Genomic DNA, 27,804 nt, shown 5'->3' with positions numbered 1-27,804 from the left:
GATGGCATGATGGAATGGAGGAGAGGAGGATGGGGAGGAAGACAGACAAGATCCGAGAAGACAGTCATGAGAGAGGACTTTGGATGTGCGCACCGTGCCAGAGCTACACAACAGCTGTGTAGCATCACAAGTCAGTGCCGCTATGTGGGGCCCGTTGTAGTGAACATCGGCATGGGAAACATGGAAAGATTGCCAGTCTTCGTCTCTGCCTTGGAAGACCCTTGTCTGCTGGGGACTGACTTCCTAACACGTGTGGGAGCAAGTTTGGACTTCCAAGACAGGATGTTAAAGGTACATGGCCAGGAAGTTCCTCGGAGGTGATGCTCAGTGTGAGAAGAGTGTGCAGTAGGGCAGTGTTCCTTACCAGGCGAGTGAGGAAACAGCTGCGATGGATGTGCCACAATCTGCAGTACCTGGACATGGCCAGGATGATGATGACAGCAACGCTGAGAGCCACCAGAGCAGCGAGGATAACGCCGAGGAAGCTACAGTAGAGCGAGCCAGTAACATCACCATGCCCAGGAAAAACAGGAGAAAATCGTGGTGGCACAGAGATTATGTTGTGTAATATTTTTCATATGTTCCTGTTTTTATTTTCTTTTGTGCTTATGTTTTGTTTGGTTGTTGTGTGATAGCCGGATTGGCTATCACACAAACGGTTCGCCTGCCGCGAGCCGTTTAACTGCGTTCGTCCCCCGAAATATCGTTCGTCCCCTGGGTCGATATATTGACAAATTTTTTGGTCGTCTCCCGAATTGTTCGTCCTTAAAGACGTTTGTCAAGCGAGGTTTTACTGTACCTACTTGGTTCACAATCAAATATGGTAACTGTTTATAGTGGGTCACATCGATTGACAGTCTTTTCCAGTTGTCCTTCACGTAAATCTCTCCTGGCACATGATTCACTGGTGCAGGGTCAATCAACTGACACCAGCTGCATCCCCTCACAACTCTCTTTATTACCACTCATTTCCATTACCAATCATTTCTTGGTCTACCTTCCTAACCAGGAACAACATTCTATCCATCATCATTTGATGTGTCTCATGTGATTTCCACAAGTCTGTTGCAGCTGAACAGACCTCTAGTGTCTCTCGTCCCGGTACATTTTCATTCACCAACCATTCCTTATGCACCGTCGTCAACACATCTGTCATGTTCTTTACCGTTGGATCCAGGTTAACAGGAACTAAGTCCAAACTCTTTTATAAGACTGGCGAGGATGCTCAACCTTTGCTTCACAATCATTTCTCCAATGCCCTTTGACTGGACCCTTCTCTCTTTGGTCAGCATGATCTTTAGCCACCAATACACTGTAGAAGAATCTGTCTTCATGCTCAGACTTTTCAGTCCCCACCTTATTGCTAGGTTCACACCTTTTAATGCAGCCTTGAGCTCCGCAACATTGACATGGTTGTAGTCAGTTACTTTCCTCAACCAAGCAGCATCTTTCACCACACTGTCACCCATCTCCAACATGACACCAAGGGCAATACTGCTGGCACTGCACCACACAGTTCCATACTCTGTCCTTGGAATCCTCCAAACTCCCTTCACAGGATCTTCTCTTTCAACCCTGTGCAACAGTTTTCTCTCCAACATCATGATCCCAACTGACCCTTAGGCTTCTAGCTTGATAAAGCTGCATGTTACTCTCAGCCATCCAGCTACAGAATAGTGGCCCAACAACTTGCCACGTATTAAGAATAGCTCTCTTCATGTTAGCTGATCTGGAGGAGGAGATAGCAACTCATTTCCCCTGGAGAAGACTAGGCTCCTGAGCTGTCTTTCCGAATCTTCATACCAAAAGCAGCCCCTCCTTCTAATGGCTCTGGGACCTTAGTGACCAACCCAAAACTTTTCAGATGGCTAATTAGCTCACTGGAGGGCAGCTTTGACTCATTTACCAGTATATCATCCACATACAAGCTTGTTGTCTCCCTTATGCTTGCTGATTCACTAGGTACAGTATTCAGAATTTGGGACATAATATGCAGAGTAGAAATAAGACTGAATCCCAGCTTGGTTAGGCAATATATCTGTCCCTTGTATTTCACCAGCTGGTGTTTCCAGAGCTCTGCTGACACTTGAATTTGCAAATATGTTGACTTGAGATCCACTATTGAAACCCATCCATCCATTTGTCTCCATTCTCTGAGCACATCGCTGTACACGTCCATGTTATCATCCCCTGTATGACACTCCACGAACTCATTCATTTCATGGAAATCCAGAACTGGCCTCACCTTGTTCTTGGTCAGTTGTTCCACTGCCATCAGTGGCAGTAAACCACCTTCCTCCCCTTTCCAAGGCAGCAAGATTCCTTCCTCAATCTATCAATCCACTTCAGCCTCAAACTTTGCTTTCCGTGTTCCATCCTGTGTACTACTGTAGTGATCAGCAGTGTTACGTAGTACCAGAGCTACACCTCCTCCTCAATAGTAGGTGACTGTCCAGTGCTTGCCATCAAACTCAGCCAAGAAATCTTTACCCTCAATCCTGGGTGAAATAACCAATTCATGCCTTGCAACATCATGTACAGTATCTGACTTCTCTGCACCATCTTTAGCCACATCACTTCCACACCAAACTGCACATGTCCATCAAACACAGTAACGTCCCCCAGCCACTCTATGACATTCATCCCTAACACAACATCCACCCCATGAATCAATTTATCTACTCCCATGAATCAATTTATCTACTATCACCCCACACACACTTACGGACTTCCCACACACCTCCAAAAGTACAAAACATTGCACTTCCCTTCCATCAAATGCAACTACTCTACATCTCTCTTCTTTTTGCCAAACATAGCCCACTCTCACCAGTATAGTAGAACAAATTTCCCATTTAGCTTCACATCAAGCATCGGCAATCTCCCATGTTGTACCTTCAAACTGTATATAAGGGAACTGCTAGTGCACCAGTAACCTTCTTCTCATTTCACTGATTCAGATTTTTCTTTTCCTTGGGTAAAATGAAATGACATATGTCCCTCTTTTTTACACCTATAGCCCACAATGCCTCTCTTCTCTTTACAATAGCATGCTATGTGCGGTCGTTCACACTCAAAACATCATCCTTTAAACACTGGTGCACTAGATCTGTACCTAGATTTTACACTACTGCCTCATGCTGAAGCACTGTCTAATGGTGCAACTGCTACAGCCGCTACTGTATCACTTTTTGCATTATCATACCATCGTGCTCTAAGACATCACCAATGTATATACAACAATGTGTGAAAATTTCATGTCAATCAGATGAATACAAATAGCAAAACAAGGACGAAATGAGAAAAAAAAATTTGGAGCAAATATCTCAAAAAAGTTATTTTTTTACACTTAAAATTTTTTTCACAAAATTGGTATAAACTTTGATCAACTTTTGTTTGGTATCCTCTTAACCCTTATATTCTGGCGATCATATATGAACGATTGCATCAGTACGTCCATAGCGACGGCGATCGTTCCCGTAATCAAGAATTTTCGCACCTCATGTTTGAGCTCCACGCGCAGTTTCTCGAGTCAGATGGCGAGTGGAAGTATCTGGCTTCTTTTTCCACCCATAGTGTTGCCACTAGCTCTGTATATTTAGGGGTAACTAAGCTATTCTCCCATTCTGAGGGCGACACTTGGCAACCCCAGCGACCAGCCGTGTCGAAAGCACCCTGATAAGAGCGAAGGGACGTCTCAGTTCATAACTCACTATGGAACAAGACAGAAAATTTTTATTTAGCAGTGCTTCTGACCCTGGCTACAGTGACAGTGATTATGAGGAAGAAACTGAAGAAAGCGAAGACAGCAGTAGTGAAGACTCGGAAAATGATTCAGAGGATCCACCTGTTTTCTCAGAACAGAGAGAAGACAGAGATAGTGGTGATGGAGAAGAGACTCTAAACATCGTATTGAGAACCCAGAGTGGCTCATGGAGATGCAGGCATGCCTCTCGTGTTCTGTGTGCATTTACCTAGTTGTATTTACCTAGTTGTAGTTTTACAGGGCCTGGGCTTTATGCTTGTGTGGCCCCGTCTCCATATCTACACTTATCCAATTTTTCTTTAAAACTATAAACACTCTTTGCTGACACACTTTCTCACTCAAAGTGTTCCAAGTCTCAACACATCTTTGCGGGAAACTAAATTTTTTAACATCTCTCAGACATCTTCCCTTCCTCAGTTTCTTACTATGCGATCTTGTGCTTCTAATGTCATATTCTCCTCTAAGGATTAGTTTCTCATTATCCACTTGATCCATTCCGTTAATCAATTTAAAAACTTGTATCAGTTCCCCTCTCTCTCTCTTCTCTGTTCCAGGGTTGGCAGATCCATAGCTTTTAGTCTCTCCTATGTCATCCCGACGTCGGAAAGTGCTGAAAAGCTGCCAGATTCGCCAGATAACTTAATTTAGCACATTCAACTCGGTATGCTGGAAAAAAATAATTTACGTCATATATGTGCTATCAAACAAAGTAATAAATTATTAGGAACATCTCTAATCAGCTTCACCAAGCACAGAGAATGTAATATGGCAAAACGAGCCAAAAATGCTTGGTTCATGGTCTCAGTTTTGGGATACTTCATCACATTGAGTGAATTACATTATTTTCAGTAACCAAGCACATTTCATTGGTTCAAGTTAATTAATAAGCAATCAAATCCAGAAAATGTGACGAATATCAAATAAACACGATGTTTTGATGCAAAATCCTTGTATGACTTCAGTGAAAGATTGTCCGTTCCGTATGTAAACAACATCAAGCAGGTTTCTACCTGTTCCCCACCGGTTATAGGCAAACAGTTGAGGGTCTGGATGCGATGCTGATGGTCCTTTGCACCAATCTATGAAGTGCTTTGAGCAGATAGCATGGTCCTTGGTAGCTCTCCACATTGGGCCTCGTTTACATCGTGTCTCCCATAATCTTCTTCAAGCCGCGTCTTTCTTCCTGGGAAACACAGTCCATCCTTTCACGCCTTGGTTTTTCATTTTTGATATAGAATTGCAGTTAGCTACAGCACATGTATAAACCGGCATTCTGTTCCAGCTCTAAGAACACTCCACACTAGGGTGACCAAATTTCTGAGACAAATTCCGGTGACATTTTCAGTTCAGGGAGGTAAAAACATGTAGTGTTTTTGCACTGGAAAACTAAACGGGACAATATTCGTACCATTTCTAAACCAGCAATCAAAAGTTTCTCTCGCCTTATTTACCCAAGTTGCAAAGAAAAAAAAATCTCTACCTGATGAAATATCTGAGATCATGAACACCCATTAGCTGTTAAAATGTGTCCGCTATACATTTCACCGTCTTCACGGAAACTATATAAAAAAATAAGGCCTTCTCCTTATTCTTGACATTCTAAGAGTAATTATAAAAGGACATAATTATCATAATCAAAAGGAGTAGTTTTTTTTTTAACGCATCAAGTGATCTTTATGTTACAGAAAACCGGGGACAGCAGTAGCCGGGGACAGGTCACTGAAATCGAGGATGTCTGGTCACCCTACTCCACACGAGCTTCCAAACAACCGCAGGCCACGGGGTTGTTTTGGTGTTTTGGGAGGACTCGGTGTTCCCGATTTCAGTTAGTCTTTTTGGTTCAATATGCCTTCGGCCGCAAAAATGTTGCTCTACCAAGATTATTACAGAATGTATTCCTTTGTAATATTTAGAGGAGAAACAGTGCTCTCTGTTGAACTATATGAAAAAATGTTTCAAAACAAATATGTAGTTGAGACTAGCAAAAAATGCGAAAGCATTGAAACCGCGACTGTGAGTATTAAGCTTATAATAACAGTTTTGTAGAGTGTGTATTACCAGATCATATGGATAATGTTAGAATAAATACTTGGAATTAATGTTTTGCAGTACAAAGACTCAATACCTCAAGATTAATTATGATATGAATTTTAGAATGTGTCTCTCTTGCAAGCTGGCTGGCTGTATACCGAGTCGCATATTAAAACAGCCAGCAATCAATGGCAACCCAAGAATATGCGACGTCGGGAAATCTTGTAGCCATTTTTTGTAGTCTCTCCAATTTCTTTACGTGTTTCTTTTTATGGGGGGTCTACACAACTCCTGCATATTCCAATCAAGGTCTTATTTTAGTACTTATCAATTTCTTCATCATTTCTTTGTCCATAAAGAGAAATGCTAATCCAATATTTCTTAGCAAATTATACGTCTCTCTGAAAATTCTATCAAAATGGCTTACCGGTTGATTGTTTTCTTCCATTGTCACTCCCATGTCCTTTTCCTTTTTTCCTTTTTCTAGTTCTACTCCATCTCCCATCTTATAGATTCCCACTGGTCGTCTTTCACTTTTTCTCATTTCCATGACATGGCTTTTGTCTACATTGAATTCCATCTCCCATTTTTTACTCCATTTCCAGATCTTGTTTAAGTCTTCCTGTAGTATTTCAAAATCCTGTTTTTGTTTAATGACTGCACATTTTCGCATCGTCCGCAAACAGATTTATTTAGTTAACTGTTCACTCCCTCTTCCATGTCGTTTATATATATGATAAAAAGTATTGGCACCAATACTGACCAATGTGGCACTCCGCTGTCTACTGTTCTCCACTTGGACTTCATATCTTTAACTATCGTCCTTATTTCTCTCCCCCTCACGTAATTTTTCATCCATCTCAATGTGCTTCCTTTTAAGCCACACTTCTCCTCTAACTTCCATAGTAATATTTCATGTGGCACTTTATCAAACACCTTTTTTAAATCTAAATAAATTGAGTCAATCCATCCCTCTCTCTCTTGTACTTTATCAGTTATTCTAGAGTAGAAACTCAATAAATTTGTTACACATGACCAACCTTTTCTAAAACCAAATTGCCTATTTGATAATAATTTGTTGTCTTCAAGAAACTCAATCCATTGCTTCTTTATTACTTTTTCACACATCTTCCATATTACACTAGTTAGTGACACCGGTCTGTAATTTAAAGGTTCTTCCTTCCTTCCGCTCTTATATATGGGAACCACCTCAGCTCTTTTCCACTCCACAGGCACTGTTCCATTTTCTATTGAGCATTTTATGATGTTGTATATAAGACTTGCTAGTTCTTCCCTACATTCTTTCAGTATTCTGCCTGAGACTTCATCCGGTCCCATTGCCTTTTCCTAATCTAGTTCCGTCATCAACTTTTCTATTTCAAGCTTGGTTACTTTAATCTCTTTCATATGGAAAGTCTCTCTATTACCCTGTGGTCTTTCAAAATTGGATTCCTTAGTAAAGACCTCATGAAATTTACTATTTAACAATTCTGCCATACTTTTTGGGTCATCCACCATTCCGTTCTCTCCTTTTTACCTTTCTATTGTTTCTTTTTGTCTTATTTTTCCATTTGTGAATCTGTAGAACAATTTTGGTTGTTCCTTACATTTTTTTGACAATGTCCTTTTCATAGTTACTTTCTTCTTCCTTTCTCACCTTAGCATATTCATTTCTTGCTGTCTTGAAGTTTTCCTTATTTTCTGGATTTCTTTTTCCTCTCCACCTTTTCCATGCTCCATCTCGTTTCTCCTTTGCCCTAGCACATCTTGCATTAAACCAATCTTTCTTTCCTTCTTCTTTAGATCTATATTTCGAGACATATTCTGACTCCTGTTTTGTATATTTCCAAAAATAAGTTATATTTCTCTTGAACCGTTTCTGAGTTTTCCATCTCCTCCCAGTTTACGTTTTTAAAATAGCTCTTGAGGTTCTCAATATCGGACTTTCTGTAATTTAATCGGTCTCCTTTGTATGATTCATCTCTATCTTCCTTTTCTTCTTCTATATCCATTTCTAATATTATATGGTCACTCTTTCCCAATGGACACTTATATCTTATGTCATCGTTAATTTGTATATCCCTTGTAAAAACTAGGTCCAATCTCGCCGGCTCATCGTTTCCTCTGAATCTTGTGTTTTCCTTTACTCTTTGGACCATCAAATTATCTATCATTAAGTTCAGGAATCTATCTTCCCAGGCATCTTCCCCCATACCACTTTCATAATTTTCCCAGTCCACCTCCTTACAGTTGAAATCTCCTACCAATATCACTTTTCTCCTTTCTTTAATGATTCTTGTAAGACTTCTTATTGTGTCATTTATCATGTCTTTATATTCTTGGTTAGTCCATGAGTTTGTTTTTGGTGGCACATATGTTCCAATGATTGTTAATTCTTTTTTATTAATATGTATCTTAATATATTGTATTTCTGATTTTCCTTCCCCACACTCTACTTGATTTACCACTATCTCCTTCCTTAACATCATCATGACTCCTCCTCCTCCTTTACCCACTCTGTCTCTCCTCCATATATTATAAGTTTTATCTATGTCTATTTTTATTGCTTCATTTAACTTTCTTTCCACCAAGCATACAATAACTGGTTCTTCTTTATGTAATCTCTTAATTCTAATTTACTAGATAAAATCCCATCTATGTTTGTATAATAATTTTTAATCTCTTGTTCTTATCATTTTTAGTTAAACTTATTCCATTTTTTTCTCATTCTTCTCTTTTACATACCATTTCCTTATCCTGTCTCCTATAATTCTCCAAAAAAATGCCTTCTTCTCCTCCTCTGACTCCTATCATTTTGTTTGTTATATTTTCATCTCTTTCTTTTAACTGTTCTTGAAATACTTACTGAAACGATTCCTTGTCTTTCTTATCATGGACTCTCCATGCCTGTACTTCATTTTTAATCACGTCTTGTACTCTTTCCTCTTCTTTGTTAACAAGATCTTTTAGCATCTCTTTTTCTTTCTCGGCTTTACCGAGTCCATCTTCCATCAATTTCTTGTAGTTAGCTATTTGCACTTTTAAATCTTCATTTTCAGTTCTTAGCCTAGTTTTGTTTTCTTCCACTCTTTTTATCCTTTCCTTCAATTTCTGGAGCTCTTTATCCTGTTCTTCATTCTCTTTCATTCCCATACTCTCCTTTATCAATTCATCTAATTTACGTTCGATAGTCAACACTCTATCAAATACTGAAGTATGTGCTGTATCAAAGCCTTCGAATGCTCTTTCTCCCTCACCAACATAGTCATCATCAGCTTTCATTCTTTCCCATGTCTCATACCTGCATTTAGGTGGAATCTCTTTCTCACTCATGATTTTGTAACACTGTATTCATGAAAATAAAACGAGTCCACACTAATCGCCCTAGCCACTGCAAACCCAAACAAAGATAGTGAAGATCAGCTGATTCTCGCGAGCGACGGTATTGCGTCCTTCCTCGACCGCGTCTCTCGTGTGTGTGTGTGTGTGTATTTACCTAGTTGTAGTTTTACAGGGCCCGGGCTTTATGCTCGTGTGGCCTCGTGTGTGTGTGTGTATTTACCTAGTTGTATTTACCTAGTTGTAGTTTTACAGGGCCTGGGTTTTATGCTCGTGTGGTCCCGTCTCCATATCTACATTTATCCAATTTTTCTTTAAAACTATGTACACTCTTTGCTAACACCACTTCCTCACTCAAACTGTTCCAAGTCTCAACACATCTTTATGGAAACTAAATTTTTTAACATCTCTCAGACATCGTCCCTTCCTTAGTTTCTTACTATGCGATCTTGTGCTTCTACAGTCATATTCTTCTGTCAGGATCAGTTTCTCATTATCCACTTCATCCATTCTGTTAATCAATTTATAAACTTGTATCAGATCCCCTCTCTCTCTTCTCTGCTCCAAGGTTGGTAGATAAATAGCCTTTAATCTCTCCTCATATGTCATCCCTTTAAATTCTGGAACAATTCTTGTAGCCATTTTTTGTAGTCTCTCTAATTTTCTTGTGTTTCTTTTTATTAGGAGTCCACACAACTCCTGCATATTCCAATCTAGGTCTTATTTTAGTACTTATCAATTTCTTCATCATTTTCTTGTCCATATAGTGAAATGCTACTCCAATATTCCTTAGCAAATTATACGTCTCTCTGAAAATTCTATCAATATGGCTTACCGGTTGATTATTTTCTTCCATTGTCACTCCCAAGTCCTTTTCCTTTTTTTCTTTTTCTAGTTCTACTCCATCTTCCATCTTATAGAATCACACTGGTCGTCTTTCACTTTTTCCCATTTCCATGACATGGCTTTTATCCACATTGAATTCAATCTCCAATTTTTTGCTCCATTTCCAGATCTTATTTAAGTCTTCCTGTAGTATTTCACAATCCTCTTTTTGTTTAATGACTCTGCACAGTTTCGCATCATCCGCAAACAGATTTATGTAGCTGTTCACTCCCTCTGGCATGTCATTTATATATACGAAAAAAAGTATAGGCGCCAATACTGACCCCTGTGGCACTCCACTGTCTACTGTTCTCCACTTGGACTTCATATCTTTAACTATCGTCCTTATTTCTCTCCCCCTTAAGTAATTCTTCATCCATCTCAATGTGCTTCCTTTTAAGCCACCCTTCTCCTCTAACTTCCATAGTAATCTTTCATGTGGCACTTTATCAAACACCTTTTTTAGATCTAAATAAATACAGTCAACCCATCCCTCTCTCTCTTGTACTTTATCAACTATTCTAGAGTTGAAACTCAATAAATTTGTTACACATGACCGACCTTTTCTAAAAACAAATTGGCTATTTGATAATATTTTTTCTTCAAGAAACTAAATCCATTGCTTCTTTATTACTTTTTCACACATCTTGCATATTACACTAGTTAGTGATACCGGTCTGTAATTTAAAGGTTCTTCCTTCCTTCCGCTCTTATATATGGGAACCACCTAAGCTCTTTTCCACTCCACTGCCACTGTTCCATTTTCAATTGAGCATTTTATGATGTTGTATATTGGACTTGCTAGTTCTTCCCTACATTCTTTCAGTATTCTGCCTGAGACTTCATCCTGTCCCATTGCCTTTTCCTCATCTAGTTCCGTCATCAACTTTTTTCTTTCAAGCTTGGTTACTTTAATCTCTTTCATATAGACAGTCTCTCTATTACCCTGTGGTCTTTCAAATTTGGATTCCTTAGTAAAGACCTCATGAAATTTACTATTTAACAGTTCTGCGATGCTTTTTGGGTCTTCCACCATTCCGTTTTCTACTTTTAACCTTTCTATTGTTTGCTTCTGTCTTATTTTTCCATTTATGAATCTGTAGAACAATTTTGGTTGTTCCTTACATTTTTCGACAATGTCCTTTTCATAGTTCCTTTCTTCTTCCTTTCTCACCTTAGTATACTCATTTCTTGCTGTTTTGAAGTTTTCCTTATTTTCTGGATTTCTGTTTCTTCTCCACCTTTTCCATGTTCCATCTCGTTTCTCCTTTGCCCTAGCACTTCTTGCATTAAACCAATCTTTCTTTCCTTCTTCTTTAGGTCTATATTTCAGGACATATTCCCTGACCCCAGTTTTGTATATTTCCAAAAATAAGTTATATTTCTCTTGAACCGTTAATGAGTTTTCCATCTCCTCCCAGTTTACGTTTTTAAAATAGTTCTTGAGATTCTCAATATCAGCTTTTCTGTAATTTAATCGGTCTCCTTTGTATGATTCCTCTCTATCTTCCTTTCCTTCATCTATATCCATTTCTAATATTACATGGTCACTCTTTCCCAATGGGCACTTGTATCTTATATCATCGTTAATTGGTATATCCCTTGTAAAAACTAGGTCTAATCTTGCCGGCTCATCGTTTCCTCTGAATCTTGTGTTTTCCTATACTCTTTGGACAATCAAATTATCTATCATTTGGTTCAGGAATCTATCTCCCCAGGCATCTTCCCCCATACCACTTTCATAATTTTCCTGGTCTACCTCCTTACAGTTGAAATCTCCTACCAATATCACTTTTCTCCTTTCCTTAATGATTCTGGTAAGACTCCTTATTGTGTCATCTATCATGTCTCTATATTCTTGGTTAGTCCATGTGTATGTATGTATGTGTGTGTGTGTGTGTGTGTATTTACCTAATTGTATTTACCTAATTGTAACATACGGGAAAAGAGCTATGCTCGTGCTGTCCCGTCTCCATATCTACTAATGTCCAGCTTTTTCTTAAAATCATGAATATTCCTTGCGTTGACCACTTCCACGTCTAAACTATTCCATGCTTCCACCCTTCTATGAGGGAAGCTATATTTTTTCACATCTCTCCTATAAGTGGCCATTTTAGTTTTTCCCATGCCCTCTCGACATTCTTTCATTCCACATACACAGATCTTCCCTATCCATTTTTCCATGCCAATCATCACTCTGTATATTGCTATCAGGTCTCCCCTTTCTCTTCTGTTTTCCAGGGTCGGAAGTTGCATTCTGTTCAGTCTGTCTTCATAAGTCAAATCTCTTAAATCAGGCACCATTTTTGTTGCAGCCCTCTGTACTTTCTCTAGTTTCCTTATGTGTTTCTTTAAGTTCGGAGCCCACTGTATTGCTTCATATTCAAGCCTCGGTCTTATCATTGCAGTAATTATTTTCTTCACCATTTCTTCATCTAAATATACGAACGCCACTCTTATGTGTGTGTGTGTGTGTGTGTGTGTGTGTGTGTGTGTGTGTGTGTGTGTGTGTATTTACCTAATTGTATTTACCTAATTGTAACATACGGGAAAAGAGCTATGCTCGTGTTGTCCCGTCTCCATATCTATTAATGTCCAGCTTTTTCTTAAAATCATGAATATTCCTTGCGTTGACCACTTCCACGTCTAAACTATTCCATGCTTCCACCCTTCTATGAGGGAAGCTATATTTTTCACATCTCCTATAAGTGGCCATTTTAGTTTTTCCCATGCCCTCTCGACATTCTTCCATTCCACATACACAGATCTTCCCTATCCATTTTTCCATGCCAATCATCACTCTGTATATTGCTATCAGGTCTCCCCTTTCTCTTCTGTTTTCCAGGGTTGGAAGTTGCATTCTTTTCAGTCTGTCTTCATAAGTCAAATCTCTTAAGTCAGGCACCATTTTGTTGCAGCCCTCTGTACTTTCTCTAGTTTCCTTATGTGTTTCTTTAAGTTCGGAGCCCACTGTATTGTTGCATATTCAAGCCTCGGTCTTATCATTGCAGTAGTGTGTGTGTGTGTGTGTGTGTGTGTGTGTGTGTGTGTATTCACCTAGTTGTATTCACCTAGTTGTAATTTTACAGGGCCTGGGTATCATACTCGTGTGGCCCCGTCTCCATATCTACACACATCCAACTTTCCTTTAAAACTATGCACACTCCTCGCTGACACCACCTCCTCACTCAAACCATTCCACACCTCCACACATCTTTGTGGGAAACTATATTTCTTCACATCCTTCAAGCATATTCCCTTGGCTATCTTTTTACTATGCAATCTTGTAGTTATATTTAAGTTTTCCTCTCTCAACATCATTTGCTCATTATCCACTTCATCCAGTCCATTCAACAGTTTATAAACCTGTATTAAATCTCCTCTTTCTCTTCTTTGTTCCAAGGTAGGCAAATTCATTTCTTTTAATCTCTCCTCATAGGTCATTTCTGACAGTTCCGTAACCATTTTTGTTGCCATTTTCTGCAATCTCTCCAACTTCCTTATATGCTTCTTTTTATATGGGGACCAAACCACTCCAGCATATTCCAATCTTAGTCTAATTACCATACTAATTAATTTCTTCATCATATCTTTATCCATATAATGGAAGACTAATCCAATATTTTTTTATCAAATTATACATTTCTCCAAACATCTTATCAATATGAGCCTCAAACTGCCCATGGTCTTGTATTATCACTCCCAAATCCTTTTCCTTTTCCACCTTTTTCAACACTACTTCTTCACCCATCTTATATGACCCTCTTGGCCGTCTTCCACTCTTCCCCATCTCCATCACATGACTTTTGCTCAGATTAAATTCCATTTGCCACCTCTTGTGTGTGTGTGTGTGTGTGTGTGTGTGTGTGTGTGTGTGTGTGTATTCACCTAGTTGTATTCACCTAGTTGTAATTTTACAGGGCCTGGGTATCATACTCGTGTGGCCCCGTCTCCATATCTACACACATCCAACTTTCCTTTAAAACTGTGCACACTCCTCGCTGACACCACCTCCTCACTCAAACCATTCCACACCTCCACACATCTTTGTGGGAAACTATATTTTTTCACATCCTTCAAGCATATTCCCTTGGCTATCTTTTTACTATGCGATCTTCTAGTTCTACTTAAGTTTTCCTCTCTCAACATCATTTGCTCATTATCCACTTCATCCAGTCCATTCAACAGTTTATAAACCTGTATTAAATCTCCTCTTTCTCTTCTTTGTTCCAAGGTAGGCAAATTCATTTCTTTTAATCTCTCCTCATAGGTCATTTCTGCCAATTCCGGAACCATTTTTGTTGCCATTCTCTGCAATCTCTCCAACTTCCTTATATGCTTCTTTTTATAAGGGGACCAAACCACTCCAGCATATTCCAATCTTGGTCTAATTACCATACTAATTAATTTCTTCATCATATCTTTATCCATATAATGGAAGGCTAATCCAATATTTTTTTATCAAATTATACGTTTCTCCAAACATCTTATCAATATGAGCCTCAAACTGCCCATGGTCTTGTATTATCACTCCCAAATCCTTTTCCTTTTCCACCTTTTTCAACACTACTTCTTCACCCATCTTATATGACCCTCTTGGCCGTCTTCCACTCTTTCCCATCTCCATCACATGACTCTTGCTCAGATTAAATTCCATCTCCCACCTCTTGCTCCACTCCCAAATCTTATCCAGGTCTGCCTGTAAAATTTCACAATCTTCTTCACTCTTCACACACCTACACAACTTCGCATCATCCGCAAACAAATTAATATAACTGTTTACTCCCTCTGGCATTTCATTTATATATACCTGGAAAAGTATTGGTGCCAGCACTGAGCCTTGTGGGACTCCACTCTCCACCACCAACCAGTCCGACCTTGCATCCCTTATTACCGTTCTCATCTCCCTCCATCTCAAGTAGTTTTCCATCCACTTTAACACTTTTCCTTTCAGTCCTCCATAAATCTCTACTTTCCATAACAGTCTCTCGTGAGGTACCTTGTCAAAAGCTTTCTTTAAATCCAAATATACACAGTCCATCCATCCCTCTCTCTCTGTATTTTGTCAACCACTCTTGAATAAAAGCTCAGTAGATTTGTTACACATGACCTCCCTTTCCTGAAGCCAAATTGATGATCCGATAATAACTTATGATCCTCCAGGAACCGTATCCAATATTTCTTTATCACCCTCTCACAAATCTTACCGACCACACTTGTTAGAGACACAGGTCTATAGTTAAGAGGCTCTTCCTTACTGCCTCCCTTATAAATGGGCACCACTTCAGCTCTCTTCCACTCTACTGGTACTTCCCTGTTTCTAATGAGCACCTTATAATATCATATAATGGATCAATCAATTCTTCTCTACACTCCTTCAATAATTTTCCTGAAACTTCATCTGGTCCCATCGCTTTATCATCTTTAAGTTCCTCCAACATTTTATATAACTCCTTTTAGGTATCTTAATGTCCTCCATGTGCACATGTCCTTGTATATTCTGAGGCTTTACAAACATTGTTTCTTCAGTAAATACTTGCTGAAACCTATTATTTAGCAATTCCGCTATATTCTTAGGGTCATCTACTATCCCTTGCTCTCCTTTTAATCTTTCAATGGACTCTCTCTTTTAAGTTTACCATTTATGAACCTGTAAAACAATTTTGGGTGTTCCTTACTCTTGTCTACAATATCTTTTTCAAATTTTCTTTCTTCCTCCTCCTTACCCTCACATACTCATTTCTTGCCACTCTATAATTCTCCTTATTTAGTATATTCCTGCTCTTTTCCATCTTTTCCAAGCCACATCTCTCTTTTCCTTAGCCTTAACACAAGTTGCATTAAACCAATCCTTTCTTCCTTCCTCTCTTGGTTTATACTTTGGTACAAATTTCATAACTCCTTCTTTATAATATTTCATAAAAATCTCATATTTCTTTTGCACTTCTCTGATTTGTAACATCTCCTCCCAATCTAATTTTCTGAAATAATTTTTCAAACTTTCTGTGTCCATCTTTCTATAATTCAATCTACCACTCCTGTATGTCTCGTCCTTCCTTCGCTGTGTTGTTGCTATCTGCATTTCCATAACCACATGATCACTCTTTCCCAAAGGACACTTGTATTGTATATCTCCACATAGGTACACTTCTCTTGTTAACACCAAATCCAGTCTAGCCGGTTCATCATCTCCTCTATATCTAGTATTTTCCTTCACCCTCTGTTCCATCATATTTTCCATCATTAGATTAAAAATCTCTCTCCCATGCTTCTTCTCCAACACCACTTACTAGATTTTCCCAATCCACCTCCTTACAATTAAAATCTCCTACTAGTATCACCTTTCTTTTTCCAGATAATACACTTTCCAAACTCTGTAAAGTATCCTTGATCATATTGTCGTATTCCTTAATGTCCAAGAATTTGTTTTAGGAGGTACATAGGTCACCATGATTATTAATTCTTTTCCATCACTTTTTATCCTTATGCTTATCACTTCTGCGTTGTTCTTCCCATACCAAACCTTATCCACATTTATTTATTTCTTCATCATAATCATAACTCCTCCTCCACCTTTACTCTCCCTATCCTTTCTCCATATATTATATTTATTATCCAAATTTATCTTTGTTTTTTCATGCAATTTTGTCTCAGTCAAACACACGATATCAGGCTTCTCCACTATCATATAGTCTTGCAATTCCAATCTACTTGACAGTATCCCATCTATATTAGTATACATTACGGTCCACCCACTGCTCCCTCTAGGGGTTCCTCCGTATTCCTTCTTTCCATATACCACTTTCTGACTCTCTCTCCTATAACTCTCCAAAAAAACTTTTCGCTTTCCTCCTCAGACCGCTCATCATTTTTCCTTCTCGCCTCTTCCACCAATTCCTTATATCTTCTCCTCTCTTCCTCATTTCTATTCTTTCTCACAAACACCTCTTTACAACCTTCTATCTCTCTTAACTTTGATGTTCTATATAGGATATCCTCCGCAGATTGTTGTGACTTCAGTACTACTTTAATCGGTCTGTTCACTCCCTCCTTATACGGACCCAGTCTATGGATCTCTTCCACTTCTTGTAGGTCTTTTTTTTCATCATCATTTAGATTTTTGAACAAATCTCTTACCGTTTTCAATTCTTCCTTAATTCTCTTCGGCTTATATGTAGCATCCCTAAGTTGTCAGGTTCATGAAGGCAGTCTTCCAAGAGAGACCATCTTTTCCCTGATACTGTACCATCTGGGACCCTCACTTGGTCTTAGATTACATTGCAGGTCTTGGACCCAATGACGAATTATCACTTATCCAGTTATCAAGAAAATTGACTATGCTAATGCTTCTACTCTCCGGTCAACATGGTCAAACTTTGCATTTATTAGACATTAGAAACATGACTATCTCAGACCTTAGAGTCTCTTTCAGAATAGCTGACCCTCTAAAAACATCAAGAATTGGTTTTTGTGGCTTATCACACAGACATGAGATTGTGTATAGTCACTTGTATTGTGAGTTACCTTGAGCGCACTTGCGCCCTCTGAGGGCCATTCACAGACTTCTTTCTAACCACGAAACCTCCAATAAGGGTAGCCTCATGAGATACTTTGTGTCGTTGGACAAAAGATATCATGTGATCTGCTGGCATTGACCTCAACGTCTTCTCTCCTCACTCTACTAGGTCAGCTTCAACCAGTAAGGCAGCCCTAAAACTCCCCATGGCCACCATCATCTCCACTGTTGGGTGGTCCTGGGAATCCACCTTTACCAGTTTCTACAAGAGACCTATCAGCCACCTTGGACAATTTTTGAGAGCTAATTTTTCATAGCTCTCTGATTCTGTGTACCATGCTACCCCTTTGTGGGTTTTCTTGTTCGTTTTGTTATTTTGGTTTTGTTTAGGGGAAATAGATTGTTACTTCTGTTTTTTTCTTTTTTTTTGGGGGGACTCCTATTTTTTCTTATTCCTTTTCACTGGCATAGTAGGTTTGAGGAACCACTCTAAAGCTCCCGTCTACTACCGGTGACATCAGCTAAATGTCATGAAGTGAAATTGTAGATTAAACGAATACTTACCAAGTGTGAAGTTTGATCTTGATTTCACGAACATTTACTGCATCACTGAGGTAGTAAACATCGTCCCTGCCCATCCCTTTACTCTTGTTCGATCTGTTTGGAACCATAGCCCGTTGGCACACTCATATACTGGCTGCTTCCTCAAACCTATGCTCTAAAGGACAGACGTGAAACTGGCAATACGAGCATCTCATTTACTGCCTCACTGACACAGTTAAATGTTCGTGAAATCAAGATCAAACTTCACACTTGGTAAGTACAGTGGTACCTCAACATATGATTTTAATTCGTTCCATGACAATCCTTGCTTGTGAGCTGGCAACACTCATCAGGAGTAAACATATGCTCTATGTCACTGTGTCACCAACGATGGATGCATGGTGAGAGCGACAATGATTTCACTGCACCTGATTTTGCCACCTCTCCTGCACACCTTATTTCTATACCTCATGTCTCTCGCCATGTAACAGGGAGACAACTTTTGAATGAGAGTGGAGTGGTATCAGAACAGGAGAGAGAGAGAGAGAGAGAGAGAGAGAGAGAGAGAGAGAGAGAGAGAGAGAGAGAGAGAGAGAGAGAGAGAGAGAGAGAGAGAGAGAGAGAGAGAGAGAGAGAGAGAGAGAGAGAGAGAGAGAGAGAGAGAGAGAGAGAGAGAGAGAGAGAGAGAGAGAGAGGATAAAAGGGGCCCGTTTTCTCTCGCTCTAGCCAAGGCCACTGAACCCAATCAGACGCAAGGCCACGTAAACCAATGATACCACCTCATTCAACCTGTGATATTTTGGTAACCATGACATCTACAGACTTCTGTTTTTTTGCATTGCAAAGAGGAAGAGTTGCTTGTGGGCAGAACACCATTTGTACTCACTCGTTTATTGAATTTCAAAGTGTAATCGGTATGTGAATACAGGCTATTCTGTGTGTTTCTCACCAAACTTGAGTTCACAAAACATAAGTAAAAATACACACTGCCGAGGAGCACAGACACACACATGCAAAAAAGATGAACAATGATGCACAACGTGGGCTGAACGCTCGGGCGGACGCGGGTAGCCGAGCGATCGTTGCGCCCCCTACCGATGGCTATTCATATCTTAAAAATATCTTCATATTCTATTGCGTAAAATATATGAAATTTTTCGTCGTATATATAAAAAAATCATATGTTGGTGCAATCATATCTCGAAGCATTACTGTATTCGTTTAATCTACAATTTTATTATACACAAATTAACAGTACGGAGAGACTTCTGAGGCCAGAATGGTTTGACAGGGATTCTGGTGTGCTGTCAGCATCATAAGAGTGGAAGCACTGGTTCAAGAACTTTGAGAACTTCCTTTCAGCATTATCGGAGGAAGGTCTCGACAAACTTTGAGTTCTCATAAATTATGGATCACCTAAAGTGTATGGTTTAACACATATGAAATGCAGAATGTATCTGCTGTTTTGTATTTTTCATCACTCAGGCTTATACTATGTTTCAACTTTCTCAATAGTACCTAGGCATGTACTGTACCACAGACTACTATACATATGTATAGTAAGTCTATGACTGTACCATTGATAATTCAAGTTGCCAGACATTGGCAAAAGTATATACAAATATGTGCTTGTGTTTTACCATTACAGTAGCAGAAAATTTAACTAATTTATACTATGTAAAAATAGTGAAGCCTATCGTACAGATAAAAGTATCTAATCATAAATTATAACTAAATTTCCCATTGTTTATTACCTTACTGTGTTTAATACTTTATCTAAACATCCTGCTCTCCACCACAACAATTACCCTCCATCAGCTCCCTCAGTACCAAAACAACTATCTGCCACCTCACTGAAACACTCACTCACCATTCACTGACTGCTACCTCCTGTAGTAAACTAGTAATATTTTATTTTCCAGTACTTTCCCATGCAATCTTTCATCTTAACAGTATTTTTCTTTCTTTTTTTTTTCTTTTTTTTGAGGACTGATTTTTTTTTAAGATGCTAAGTATCTACCACAAGTATAACCACCAGAATTCTATTACAGGGATTTATTGATGTATGTGTATTTAGAATATGTGATTTTGGAATAGCATGAGGTATAAAACCTAGTCCTTTTATCATATTACGAAGATTATTTAGAATAACATATGTCAAAAAAATTAAGTTGCATGGCTGGTTTAGTTCTCTGATGTGAACATCAGGCCATATTTTACAAGCTGTCCCAGTTAATGGCATAGTCATAGTGAGACAAAATAGTGCATTTTAAACATAAGTCAACTGTGAATTAGTCAGAAGTGCTAAGACTGGGTTAACCCTGTTATAGCATCACCAATATATGTCTTAACTCTCATCAACATTGTGGGAACATGGTTGTATATACCATAACATGATCCCTAACAGTTTTTATTATTAATTCAATTACAAATATCAGTAATGATGACTAAATATTTCCTTCTTTGATGCAATAATGTATTACTAAAAACAACTACCTAGAGGAATACTATCAATATTCCCCAAACTCAAAATAAACTTGATCCGCATGGGTTGCATGTGTCAGATTGTTTCCTATTTATCATGTTTCATTCCCAAAAGTAGTAATATGATATCAAAATTACTTTTTTATGCAAAAGGCAAACTTGCTAAGGGCAAGAAAATATTAAAAAACCCACTTAAACTGCAAGTTCCCTAAAAAAATGAGTAAGGAATCAGCTAGAAGACAGACGATGTCTTGAAACTTCCCTCTTAAAAGAATTTAAGTCATAGGAAGAAGGAATTACAGAAGCAAGCAAAGAGAATATTGGTTAGCTCTTGTATTAGAGAGTTGGACAGAATAGGGATGAGACGAAGAAGAAAGCCTTGTGCAGCAAGGCTGCAGGAGGAGGGGAAGCATGCAGTTAAAAAGATCAGGAAAGCAGTTAGCATGAAAATAGCAATAAAAGCTAGAAAGAGATGTAAGATTTCAGCGGTGAGAAAGGCTGAAGACAGTCAATCAGAGAAGGGGAATTGATGAGAAAAAAAGCTTTTGACTCCACCCTATCTAATAAAACTGAGAGAGTGAAACTACCCCAAACATGCAAAGAATACTCCATACAAGGATGGATAAGGCCCTTGTATAGAGTTAGCAGCTGGAGGGGCGAGAAAAACTGAGGGAGACACCTCAGAACACTTAACTTCATAGAAGCTGTTTTAGCAAGAGATGAGCTGTCAAGTTTCCAGTTAAGATATTATGAGTAAAGGACAGACCAAGGATATTCAGTGTAGAAGAGCGACACAGTTGAGTGTCATTAAAGAAGAGGGGATAGTTGTCTGGAAGGTTGTGTTGAATTGACAGATAGAGGAATTGATGTTTTAAGGCATTGAACACTACTAAATTTTCTCTGCCCCAATCAGAAATCATAGAAAGATCAGAAGTCAGGCATTCTGTAGCATCCCTGCATGATCTGTTAACTTCCTGAAGGGTTAGTAATCTCTGAAAGGATGTCAAAAGATGTAGGATAGTATCATTAGTGTAGGAGTGGATAGGACAAGGAGTTTGGTTAAGAAGATCATTAATGAATAATAGAAAGAGAGTGGGGTGACAGAACAAAACCCTGAGGAACACCACTGTTAATAAATTTAGGAGAAGAACAGTGGCTATCTACCATGGCTGCAATAGCACAGTTGGAGTTAGATTAAAGAAAATGATGTCAAGAACCTATTTCTTTCTATATATCTAAAGTCAACAAATTGTGAACCTTAAGAGGATCAGTGGAGTGATGATCAGGAATTCTGTGAGACCTAACAATAACTATGTAGAATATGGCCCTAGGTGTCACCAGGTGCTCCCCATGTGTACCACCACCAATGTCTGGCAACTCAAATTATCACTGTTACAGTCATAGATTTACTATACCTATGTATAGCTGTCTATAGTACAATACATGCCTAGGTACTATTGAGAAAGTTGAAACATAGTACAAGCCTGAGTAATGTAAAATACAAAATAGATACATTCTGTATTTCATAAGTGTTAAACCCCCAAGTAAAGGCAAAGATTTCCCATGAGATGCTCCCACTCTTACAACTGCCACTCTCCCCATTGATATTGTTAACATCTTTAACAATAATAATAATGATGGTGATAAAAAATACTAACAATAACAATGGTAATGATAATAAAGAGAAGAGAAGAGAGAGAGAGAGAGAGAGAGAGAGAGAGAGAGAGAGAGAGAGAGAGAGAGAGAGAGAGAGAGAGAGAGAGAGAGAGAGAGAGAGAGAGAGAGAGAGAGAGAGAGAGTACTTGCCTTACTTCCTCCTAATATTTTGCCCTCAGAGTTGAAAGAAAGGTATGGAAGGACATTACACTGCATTGTAAAGGCTGAGCATTTCATACGATAGGAAATGAAATATTCTTAGCAGCAACTCATATCCTTTCTAGCAATGTACATACGTACGTACTTATCAATGATAATCAAAATCTGGCAAATCTACTTAACTGAATTATCTTCCCTTCCCATTTCAACACCAAATTACAAGATGCATTTTACACGATGCATTTTACACAGTCGATACACTTTCTTTTTTCTTTCCTGGTTAGATCCATCAGTCATTGCTTATTTTTCAAGTACAGTATTTCACAGCTGAGATGACAGGTGAGAAGTATGTAAACAAATCACGCTTCCAATAACCCGCTGCTTTCAACACTATCTGCTGTTTCCTAGTGGTGGATACTGAGGTGGGAGCTACACTAGTCTTTTTTTTTTGTCTTGTTTGTGTCTGTTCTGTCTTCAAATAATAGGCTGTGGAAGTGCATCAACTGCAAAGATCAGTGAGAAGGAGGGAGCCATTGTGACAAGCACCTGTTTGTTATATACAACACCATCATCAGGGGCCATTCCCAAGGCTGTTGAAAAGACATTCTCAGGATTCAAGGATAAGAATAGAATAGTAGGTGAGACCATGATGAGGAAAAGGATTTATTGAACTGGGAAGTGCAATGAAGGAGATGCAGACTCGAATGGAAAAGTTAGAAAAAATGGTGATGTTGACAACAGAAATGAGTATGGAAGAATGCGTATAACGATCCACACTCTAAATTTGCTGTCTATGAGAACAAAAATCAACAGGGAAAGTGAGAGTTAAATGTAAAACAGGAAGCATGGAAGAAGGAGCAGGAGAATAAAGATATAGACTTCAAAGACTGTCTTGATATTCAGTCTAAAGGAAGAGAACATATCACAGTGGCATGACAGAGAAAAGGAGATGGCAAATGAAGAAAAGTCATAGTAATAACACCAGAGATTGAAAAAATTCAACGACTGAGTAGTTATAAGGGCAACATGAAAATAAGGTTCTGATCACAGATGGCAGCCAATGATCTACTGGTTAAAGCATCTAAATTAGCAGGGATAAAAGAATTTAAACAGATATGGATAAAAAGAGGCCAGATTGAACTGAGAAATTAAGCAAATGAAAAAAAAAAAAAAAATCAGAGGTGAGAAAAAAATTTTCTATTGAAGTCATTGACATGAGGCAGAAAAAATGGTACAAAAGAGAGAAAAAAACAGGAGGGAAAGGATTAAAAGTAGCATATACAAAAATAAGTGGCCTACTATCAACAGGATTAGAAATTATGGATTATTTGAAAGAAGAAAAACCAGATGTTATTGGATTAGTCAAAACTAAGTTAGTGGGCGACGTGGATCATTCGAATATTGGGGATAGGGACTACAATGTTTGATTTAGAAATAGAACAAGACAGTGAGGGAGAGGTGTAATGCTGTTAGTCAAGAAAGACTTGATGGTGGATTCAGCTCTGTATGAGGAGGGCAAGCCAGAGATATTCAAAATTAGAATAAAAAGAAACATGGGAAGACACTTGAATATTATCATCACCTATGTATCCCTCTACAAAAATTCATGGATGAAGGAAGAATACAGAGAAATGTTGAAAGATACAAGGGTTTGCGTATCAAAGCAATTGGAGGAGAACAGTGAAATACTAATAATGGGGGACTTCAACTGTAAAGAGGTTTCATGTGAGGACTGGACCACCAAAGGTAGCATAACATCAAGGGGAAGCAGATTGCTAGAGCTGGCCATAGATAATGTCTTAACACAGTGGATCCAAAAAATACAAGATTTAGAATGAATGATACACCATCCAGAAGTAAAATATAAAAGCCCATTAGGTAAAAGTGACCATGTGCTGATTGAACTTCAAACAACAGAAAACTGCCCAAGCAAAAAAAAATAAAGAAACCTACAAAAATTAATGGTTAAACTATAGTAAAACAGATTTCAAACAACAAATGAAATACTTTGATGATATGAATTGGAATACAACACTTCAAGCAAGAGACAGAAGAAAAGGTGAACAGCTTCCTGGAAATCTACAATAGAGGGGTTGAGAGATCAGTACCGAAGAAGTCAACAGGGAACTTTTCTAAGAAAAATTGGTATAATATAAAATGTGCTGCAGCCAGACAGGAAAGAGAGAAAGCTGTGACGGCTGTGTCTGAGTCAAGCGATTCCCCAGGCCCTGTGTTCCTTCTCAGGAGTCTTTCCAGATTTTACTGCCACTTCTGCTCTGTGGGAAGTGGGCGGATGAGAGACACAGCTCCACATGCCAAGTAGAGAGGAAAGCCCTAACTTCTTCGCTAACGAAGTTTGTGCCTCCATCATACGAGAGGACTTCTGGGATGCCAAATCTCCTGAACCATCTACGGATGATAGGTATTAGCAAAGTGCTGGTAGAGCTTGTGGGGAAGTGCTCTACCTCTAGCCAACTGGTAAGTCTGTCTACATCGGCTGCATACACCTCACCAGATAGCTGGAATAGGTCAACTACTGCCAGTTGAAAAGGGTAGATAGGAGGTGGAGTAAGCATGAGGGGCTCTACAGGTGCTGCAGGAGTGTTAGTGTCGTACATTTGGCACTGTTGTTTTTTGCTCAACCACAGCATCAATTCCCAGCTAATACATGGAGTGTCTGAATTGGCACATCATGGAGTTTTTGCCCTGGTGACCTGAGTGGAGGTTGAACAGGACAACACAAAGTAGACCTGTGGGGACAACCACGTGCAGGTGACCTTCATCAGTGGTATACATGATGATGTCCCCACAACAGGAAAGGTGCTGTCTCATCCAGTAGTATGGGTGTAGGGGCAGCAGTTCCTCATCCTTGTGGGCAGTCCAGTCACTGGCAGCAACGTGGCCATGCAGTAGTATGTAATCCTCATCATCACAAGCTTCCTCTTCCACCATGTGGAGGTCCACAATGATACCTCCTTCAGCTTCCAGAAGGCAGGCTGTGGCTACTGCCACAGCAGCAAACATTGCTTCATCATTTGCCAGGTCTGTCTAGTCAGGTTTGCCGCGTAGCATGGGGTAACGAGACATCATGTCAGCTGTGAGACTGGCCTCCCCTTCAGGTATTTCACACAGGAGGAGTACATGAGGGTTTTCTCCTTGAGATTCAGCATGCATGGGTTGGTGATATCCTTGAGCTCCTTGTCTTAAAATATCTTGGTCAGCAGGCGATGGTCCATGATGAATGTGAGGTTTGGGCAGTCTAGAAGGAATAACCCAGCTTTCTTCAAGCACCATACGATGGCTAGGGCTTCGCCCTTGAGCATGGAATAATTCTGCTCTAATGGTGGTGCCACAGAATGCCAATCTCCAGCCGCTCTTGCAGCACAGAGTAGTCTCCTGTGTAACACACTGACAGTACTTCTACATAATGACAAAGCTGATGCCACACCTACTGTAGTTCATGAATACAGCAGTGACTCATGTGACGTCTTAGTATTGAAGTACCTCTGTGGCAAGCTGAATGAAGGTTCATTGTGTTGTCTTGAAGATAGCTTGTAGTTGGTTGTCCCAGTACATCGTTTTACTGAAAGGTTTTTTATAAGTTCTCTGAAGGGCTCCATGAGGGGAACAGTACTGAAGGAAGGAGCCATTTGGTTCACTAGCCTGAACCAGGATCTAATGTCTGTTAATGAGGGGTGAAGAGGCATTTGGAAGTTGGTGATGCTACTTGTTAGATCCAGGCTCGTGACATAGTCCTCCCATCAAAGCAAGTATCCTGCGAATGACATGGTCTGCCTACAGAAACGAAACTCGTCTGGGCAGAGTGTTATGCCATTCTTGACACTGATATGTATGCCAGAAGGCATCTGCAACACTATGGTCATAAAGGAGTGTGTCATCTACACATTTAAGTTTGCGGGGAACGGCCGCTACCATATCGTCGAGTCACTTAATGAATGTATCTTGTGCTGCACATTGGCCCATCAGTGTGCAGCAGTACTGCAAGTGATCCCACGGAGTGATGAATGTGGTGTTTCTTGCTTACCATTTAGTTAACTTCCTGATAACTGTGACAATCTTTTGTAACTGACGAAACTTCCTTTCTTCCTTACTGCCAAAGTTTCATTACCATAAAACATAACATGCAGCCTTATATGAGTTATGTATAAAATTCTTCAGTTTGAAGAGTTTGTATACATAGCTAGTCAGTAGATTCAACAAATCTATGGGTGAAAGAATGAAGTTAAATGCAGCAGAGATACAGTGAAATGGGATAAACTGAAAATATAAGGAAACATTTTCATTTTACATTTCATCCATATTCTTATACATTTCTTTTACACCCATATCAAACCACATTTTTCTCTTTCAAATCATTGTGGACAAAGAACTGCACATTGTTTTTAGTTTCCAATGATGATTCTTAACCAGAATTTAATACTGACTCACCTTTCAGGCCATCCCACACACCAAAATTACCTCAATCACTTAACCAAGAATACAAGTTTTACTCTAGTCAAATGTATTCCCTCCATATTTATACTATTCTTTCTGACCATTTGTCTCTAATTACAATGATACTTACTATTTTTAATGATCTTAGAAACTGTGAGATTTAGTAGCTTTCTCATATTCATAATTTGCCATGGTCAGACTTTTCTCTGCCCCTTTATGAACAACTGACAGATAGCTAAACCAATCCAGTTAAAACACTGGGAGCAAAATCCAAGTCAGTCGACTCAAAATCTCAAGACATCTGCATCTGCAGATTTTATCTTTATGACATATACTCGTATATATCCTGTATGATAAGGATCCAAAAGACAGTGATGGCTGTTCACATACTGAAAAAAAATGTCAAAATGTGCAAAGAAAGAAAATGGAAATATAACTTTACAGGTCATCAAAGAAGCAATAATTATATGTGCAAAAAAACCCTTGCATAACTTACCTCCCTGTCAAAGAGAGCAACAATAATGAGTCCTGTAGCCAGCTCCCTTACATAGGGAGCCATCTGGTCAGGATGGTAGGCTCGGGCAAAGGCCCAGCACAGGTAACACGCTGCATCTCTGTGGGAAGGCAGAATATATATATGTTTCAATATGAAATCACAAGATCATGACAGACTTCATGGTTGACTTCTACAACAGGTTTTACAACATCTTCAAATGCAGGCATTTCAACCAGCTGTAGAGAATGGTTTTATGTACATGTAACTGGAAAGGTATAAAAAATACATGAAAAGAACAAAAAAGACAAATTATTTTGACAGTAAAGAGGTGTTAAGACTCAGGTAAAGAATCTCTCTCTCTCTCTCTCTCTCTCTCTCTCTCTCTCTCTCTCTCTCTCTCTCTCTCTCTCTCTCTCTCTCTTGCTACTTACATATCGTATACATTCATATATATATATATATATATATATATAT

The 27,804-nt window shown here is 39.0% G+C and overlaps 1 protein-coding gene across 1 annotated transcript in view; it reads right to left on the bottom strand.

Annotated features, from left to right (window-relative positions):
- LOC123499074 (tubulin-specific chaperone D-like) overlaps positions 1-27,804 on the bottom strand; it is a 563,551-nt gene that overhangs the window by 273,771 nt on the left and 261,976 nt on the right. The window contains exon 10 of the mRNA XM_045246676.1: positions 27,331-27,448. Coding sequence (XP_045102611.1) covers positions 27,331-27,448 — 118 coding nt within the window. The remainder of the gene's footprint in view (positions 1-27,330; positions 27,449-27,804) is intronic.

This window comes from Portunus trituberculatus, chromosome 49 (assembly GCF_017591435.1).
Source record: "Portunus trituberculatus isolate SZX2019 chromosome 49, ASM1759143v1, whole genome shotgun sequence".
Taxonomy (NCBI): Eukaryota; Metazoa; Arthropoda; class Malacostraca; order Decapoda; family Portunidae; genus Portunus; species Portunus trituberculatus.
Note: the sequence above shows the minus strand (reverse complement) of the source record. Positions and strands in the feature narration are given on the sequence as shown.